Consider the following 6,677-nt stretch of genomic DNA (forward strand, 5'->3'; position numbering starts at 1 on the left):
TTGTTTCCCAACTAAATCCTCTGGTTAATAAGCTTCCAATCTTCCCTAGGATTGCTATGCCTCGATCCTCGCTTGAATCCGAGTCCTAGAACTCAAGTTTCCTTCGAAAATGCGATCGGAAGACAAAAATGGAACTTAGAGGGAGAGAGAACATTCTGAACGTTCTTTTTATTTCTTAACAGGTTACTTCAGGCTTAAGTAGCCTCAAACAAATCCTAACACTCGGGGTCCCAAAAATGTCCCCGGGGGCAAAATAATCAAAACCTCCAGAATTTTCCCCTGATCTTACCAACTCCCAATTTATCATCAAATATTTATTCTCATTACCCAATAACCCGGTAATGCTCTAAATACCCCTTGACTCACTCCGAGTCAAGAATAAATCTCGTTGTGACTTTTCCACTAGCTTACCTCCTAGGATCGTCTTGTGCTGAGTAACCCTAGCATAACTAGATAATAATGAAGCACCACACACATATCACATATATGCCAAATATGCCCGAAATGGCCAAAATATGAAAATCACCCAATTAATCAGAAATGGGTTCACATGCATATTTAATACACCTAAACATGCATATTATCATTTTATCACATAATAAATCAATTATGGCCCTCCCGGCCTCCTAATCAAGGTCCTAAACCTTATTAGGAAATTTGGGGCATTACATTAGGGATGCTTAGTTAGCTTCTAATTTTGGGATTTAAGGTAGTTTGAGCTAGGTCATATGTGTTGTATATGCTGCAGTAAACTTGTTTGGAGGTTTAATTTTGGGAAATTCTGATGGTTTTCGGATTAAAAACGTTGAAGATTTCTGTGATTTTTTGCTCGAGCCATGACCCATGTGTGTGAGAAGGCCCTGGGGGTCCCTGAGGTCGCCCAGGCGCCGCGGCGCAGGTCAAGGCGCGCCGCGGCCCGTGTGCCCCTGAAGAGAGCCCAAGGCTCTCTGACTTGTAGCGCACCACGACCCTTAGGGGCTGGGTCGCGGCTCAAATATGGATTAAGGGCTAGAACATGGTTTTAAGCTCAAGAACCCAAATTTAAAGGCTCGGGAAGGATCCTACTACCCGAGCCATATCATCTACAATCAAATAGAAACAGCCTAGCCGTTTCTATGGAGTTCCAAAAGAAAAGCATGAGCAAGCCCAACTCTGAGTATGGTTATCCATTATCGTTGTGTGACTAGGGTTACCGTTAAGGCTCGGGATTGAGGATCGTGCTTGGGACCGTCTCACACTTTCAGCTCGGGACTCAAGGTAAGAAAACTGCACCCGGGTTGTGAATGGGGCTTAGACCCCTGTTAATGAGTATGTTATGATTGTGAATATATCTATATCTGAGAATATCTGGATATGCATGCTAGTATAGGTTGCCTCTGATTGCTCGATGTGGAATGCATATTTGTGATTGTATCTATTTTGAAGGTCGGTCTAAGGGTTCCAGAGGCCAATAGCAACCGTGAGGAATGCAGCCCAGCCTAAGCGTGTCGGGTTCGGTTATAAGACCAGAGGACTCCCCTAAGGGCGTCGAGCCTGAACATTATACAATAAACATAAGTGTTTCTTGCACTTAACTAATTGTATTGATTGATGTGATTAGTTTATGTGTTTGTTGAGCTGAGTATTACTGTTAAGCTTATCGTTTATATCCTGTTGTTGATTGAACTTATTGATCTAAGTTTTATTGTGCATATATTGTGGCTTATTTGTGCTTGTTGAATTAAGTTTTCTTGCTGAGTCTTGGCTCACGGGTGCTATGTGGTGCAATTAAGGGAAAGGGAAAGCTGGATCAACCGTGAGTTGTAGAGCTTTAGGGGCGGTGTGTATATCAGTAGTTGCTCGACCGCCACGGCCGAAAGATTGACAGGGACTAGAGCCAAATATTATTTTGCCACTTAGGCTGGTTTTAGTTGTAATTATTTTGAGGGCCGTAATTTCCTTGTAAACACCTTTTTGGGATCCCATGTACAAACTCTTACTTTTTTTAATGAAACACGACTACTTTATGATCAAAATCTTTTAATCCTATCTGTTAATTACCTTAGTAACACGTTTATGTCCAAACGACTCGATTAGCAAGTCATACACTATTTAAAACACACAGTGTAATGATCTTGGCTATCATGGGCATTACATAATATGTTCGTTGATCTTTGAATACTTAAAATATTCTAATCATTCAAAAACTCTTTTTTTTTCCTCCTTTATTATTGTTAAAGACAATCAACATTAACACTAGATATTTCCACAATAAGGTAGAATAGAGCATTCAACAACCATGACATTAATTTTACAATTTTATATCTAACGACAAATTAAAATATCATATACAACTGTCTGGTAAAAAAACTAATCCAAAGTCCTTATTCCACAATTATGTATAATATAATCTAAGGACAGTTTAATGTCCAACTCAACTAAATTTTCCTGTAATAATGCATTTTTCTAACTATTCTTATTATTTAAAAAAAAAAAACTCAGAGTCGGACTAACTGCAAATCTAAATAATGATGATTTCATATTAAAACAGAATATTAATTGTTGATACAAGTTTAAGGGTCTCAATCAACATTTGGTGATAAATCAATTAAGAAATATTATAATATATAAATAGGAAGATGGGTCCCAATGTATAGTCAGAGGGAGAAGGAGTACAACTCAGCTAAATACAAATTGTTTGATTTTTTATGTTCTCACAAATTTTAAGTAGCTGGTATTGAGTTTGAGTCTCAATCATTTTTTGAGGTCCCACATCGATTGCTTAGAGACAGAAGAATACTTTGATTAAGAAGCTCAATTTTCAATAATTTTGTTTGCAAATTCAGCCTCCAAATTTAAAAACAAATATTTTGCATGTTCGTTGTTGTTGTTTTTTTCTTTGATGGAATTCTATGTGGTTGTTGTCTAAAAATGCTCAATGATCAATGTCTATTTCAAAAATAATATATACAAAAGAGAAATAATTAAAAGCTAACAGAGGATTTGGGGAGACAATTAGTTAAGATATAATTACTAGTATTTTAATGTAGAACTTCACAAAGATAAAAACTTTGATTGATTGGCTAAAGGATTTTTGATATGTTTGCTCGAACGGTAAAAAGATTTAGTTAGGGGAAATATAGAGTCTGTTAAGAAGAAAAAAGTGATTGAATATATTTATATCTTTATTAGGTGTATCCTACTGTCCCATGGCACTAATGGTCTTTGTTATTAATCAAATAAACAATTGTTGAATCTAAGCCAACTAAGAGAGAGAGAGAAAAACATATACAGAAAGATATTCTAGTGGGTAGTGTAATACTTGCTCAAAACTGGCTTGGCTTGGCTCAGACAAAAGCTTTTCTTCATTCTGTGCCACAATCACTCCCATGAGCCAAATCACTCTTTATTCCAATTGTTTAAAGAAAAGGTTAAGCCTTGCAATTAAAAGTTGTTAAAGGGAGATAAAGAAGAACAAAACAAAGCAAGCACTTTTATTTAATGAATATGATAAATGAGTAGTATTGAAGAATAACATAGTGTAACTCGTGACTTATCCATTTTTAGGAGATTGTGTGGGAGGGATTCATTTTCACTATACCTGTACAATATGTTTCTTATATAGACATGTGAAGACGTCTTGATTATAATTTTTTTTATGAAGGTGTTCATTGTATATGAAATTTCGTTTTTTTATGATTACCAACTTAATTATTTATATTAAATAATTAATTGTTGTACTGTTATAGAAATATTTAAACGAATAAAGAAACTGTTTGAACAGAAACCAGATATGTTTAAACAGTTTATCAACAAAAGATAAAAACGAACATAAAGTAAATAACACACGAAATTTTACGTGGTATTAGCAATCTTTTCAGATTGCTACTAGTCCACAGGGCCACACCAAGATAATGAAATTTATTAGAAGAATATCTAAACGATTACAAAACCAAATTGACTTATACAAATAAAGACTCCCTCTTGAATTTGTCGCAACTGTTGTAATCTAAACTCCTAATCAAATTTCTGAAGTGCTAAGATCTTGAACTCCCTTCAAATCATAACACTTGCACTTTTCCTCTCGAAAAGTGACTCACAAGCAAGACTTCTCCCGAAGCTTGATGAACAATGTCCAAGTGTGTTCAACCTGCACAATTAGCACAAAGAAAGCAATACATAAGTACACTGTAATAAACCACTAAGAACTTACTGGACTCAAGTTCTTCACACAATAAAAACTCTCTAAAACTTGAAAAATATTTGGAAAATAATACACCAAGAGAGATAATAAAAAACCAAGCACCTAAGGATGACTATATACCCTTTAGAATCCCTTTAGGTCATGGAAAACAAATCAGAAACCAATCAACCAATAAACGGAAAATCTTCCCAAAAAGGAAAGATAGAATCTGTTCAAACAGACTGGCAATCCGTGCAAACAGATTCATTGAACCTGGATAGTTTTTAAACCTAGTTTCCTTAAATAAATAAGGAAACAATATATACATTATCTCTGCAAGCTGTACACAATTTCTAGTCAAACAAATCAGATCAAGAAATTAAAATAAATACCAATAATTTCCATATATATAAAATTCAAGAAAAGATATTCTTTTATAGGAAATTATATATTTATTTTATTAACATATATAGAATAATCTGATTAGAAATTTTTGTACAACTAAACAAGAAACAAACCATTTCGAAAATACATCCATAATTAATTTTGTCAATTTTATCAAATATGCCAATAAAGGATTTTACAACCTCCCCCTTTGGCAATTTGATAGACAAAATTAATTCAAAAACATGCAACATAAATTTTAGTTACAAGTAAAGAGAAAAAAAACTCCCCCTGAAAACATGCATTAACTTATAACAAACATATAAAGAAATTTAACTCCCCCTCAAAATAAGAAGGTCCGGAGTTAAACAAAACAAAGCAGGTTTTTGGAGGTATCTACTCTCCCCCTTTGTGTCTTTCAAAGAAACCAAAGAAACATAATGCAAAAATAAAGACAATAATCCTAAGACAAAAGAAAGAATCAATGTTCTTAGGAAAAAATACATAAAACAAGGAAAATTAAACGGCAGGATCCTTGGACAAAGTGTGGACAGCATCCAAAACAGAACGTTGCAGTCCTTCAATTGTCATCATTCGAGCAGCCAAAGAATCAACAGAGGCTCGAACAGCAGCTAGTTCTGTAGCAACAGGTCCTGAATCTGTGGGAATAGAGGAGGATCCAGGAGGAATGTCATCATAGGCAACTTCAGATATTGAGGCTTGGCTTTCTTGGATGATGGAGCATCAGTGGCTTCAGTAGTTGGAGTAGAGGCTTTGTACGAAGCAGCAGTAGTGGGAGCCACCAAATCTTATTGATCACGCTTGAGATCTTTTTTCTGCACACTCAACACTTTATAAATAACTTGAGGAAAAGGAAGATTCAAGTTTCTCCTATTACCTGTTCGAAATCGAATGATTTGATCATAGATAAACATAGCCAAGTCTATACCAATTCCGGTCCCCACTTTATACAAAAAGGAAGCCATGTCAAATGAGATAGTTGCGGGGTGATAAGCTGGTTTCCAATTCGTTGTGGCAAACTTATGGAGAACAGCATAAGTGTAGGTGAGATTGGTGACCGAGATGACTATATTAGAGGGCCATACCATTTTTTGCCCTACTAATTCAGTGATGACCTCATCCTTGTCAAGAGAGGCAAGATCATCATCATCCTCAACATCAAGAGGAAGATGCAAAGCTTGTGCAATATCTTGTGGAGAAAAAGAAAACCAATGGCCCCTAACATACACTTTACAATACAGAGGAGATTTAGGGTCAATAATTTCATTAGTAAGATTGGCATAGAATTCCTTGACTATTCTATCCACAAAACCAGTAAATTTAACCAAAGAACCTGTCCATTTTCGATCTTGAAGCATTGTTAGCACACCATAAGGACGATGATCACTCAAGACATAATTTCTCTCAATGAGAAATTTCCTTTGAGCATAGAGAACCATATCACGAGCATTGTCATTATAACAAAAAATAGAAGAATGAGGTTTGAAATTAACACCTGAGAGTCTTGAAGATGGGGTAGAATCAGAAATAGGTCTCTTGCCTTTAGCCTTGGATGACAATGGAGTTGCTACTGGCTCTATGTCAGATTCGACTTCTTGTTCAGTAGGGACAACATCTTCTTGTTCTAGTTCATCAGACTCAGCCTCTAATTCAACATTGTCAAGAACAGATTCATCAGATAAGGTGGTATCATGAGTTTCTTCAAACTCGGATTTCGCTTCCTCAGGTTCAGATTCAGAGGAAGACGGAGAAGGGGGATGAGCCTTCAATCTTTTCTTGGCAGCAGTCAAGGAGGAAGAAGACGAGTCCAACCCCAATTTTCTTTTTGGAGCCACAAAGTTTTTCTTGGACTGGCTCGACTTCATGGGAAGCTTGAGTAACCCAGCAGCAGCAGCTTTGGAAGAGGATGAAACAGATTTGGATTTTGCCCTAGCCGCCAGAGACGGTTCAATTGGAAAATGAGATTGGTTCTTGGCTCAAGAGGGCACCACCACTTCAGATGGTGGTGTGTCATTGACAATATTAGCCGTGATATCTGGAAACACCATGGGGTGTTCAGTAGAGAGAGAGAACACCTTCTTGCGCGCCTTGGATTTTGGAGTTTTCTCAA

The 6,677-nt window shown here is 36.3% G+C and overlaps 1 protein-coding gene across 1 annotated transcript; it reads right to left on the minus strand.

Moving 5' to 3' along the window:
- Positions 1 to 5,065: 5,065 nt before the first annotated feature.
- On the minus strand, positions 5,066 to 6,432 carry LOC133831093 (uncharacterized). Its single transcript, XM_062261267.1, has 2 exons — positions 5,445 to 6,432; positions 5,066 to 5,274 (listed from the first exon to the last, which is right to left on the minus strand). The coding sequence occupies exons 1-2, from the start codon at positions 6,430 to 6,432 to the stop codon at positions 5,066 to 5,068; spliced, it is 1,197 nt and encodes a 398-aa protein (XP_062117251.1).
- Between the last annotated feature and the right edge of the window lie 245 nt (positions 6,433 to 6,677).

Source organism: Humulus lupulus, chromosome 1 (genome assembly GCF_963169125.1).
Source record: "Humulus lupulus chromosome 1, drHumLupu1.1, whole genome shotgun sequence".
NCBI lineage: Eukaryota > Viridiplantae > Streptophyta > Magnoliopsida > Rosales > Cannabaceae > Humulus > Humulus lupulus.

Bases quoted from the DNA above. Each gene is read 5' to 3' on its own strand.
- LOC133831093 (XM_062261267.1), bottom strand. From the start codon at position 6,432: ATGAAGTCGAGCCAGTCCAAGAAAAACTTTGTGGCTCCAAAAAGAAAA. The intron at 5,275-5,444 runs GTAATAGGAGAA...CCATCATCCAAG, and splicing joins AATCATTCGATTTCGAACAG to AAAGCCAAGCCTCAATATCT.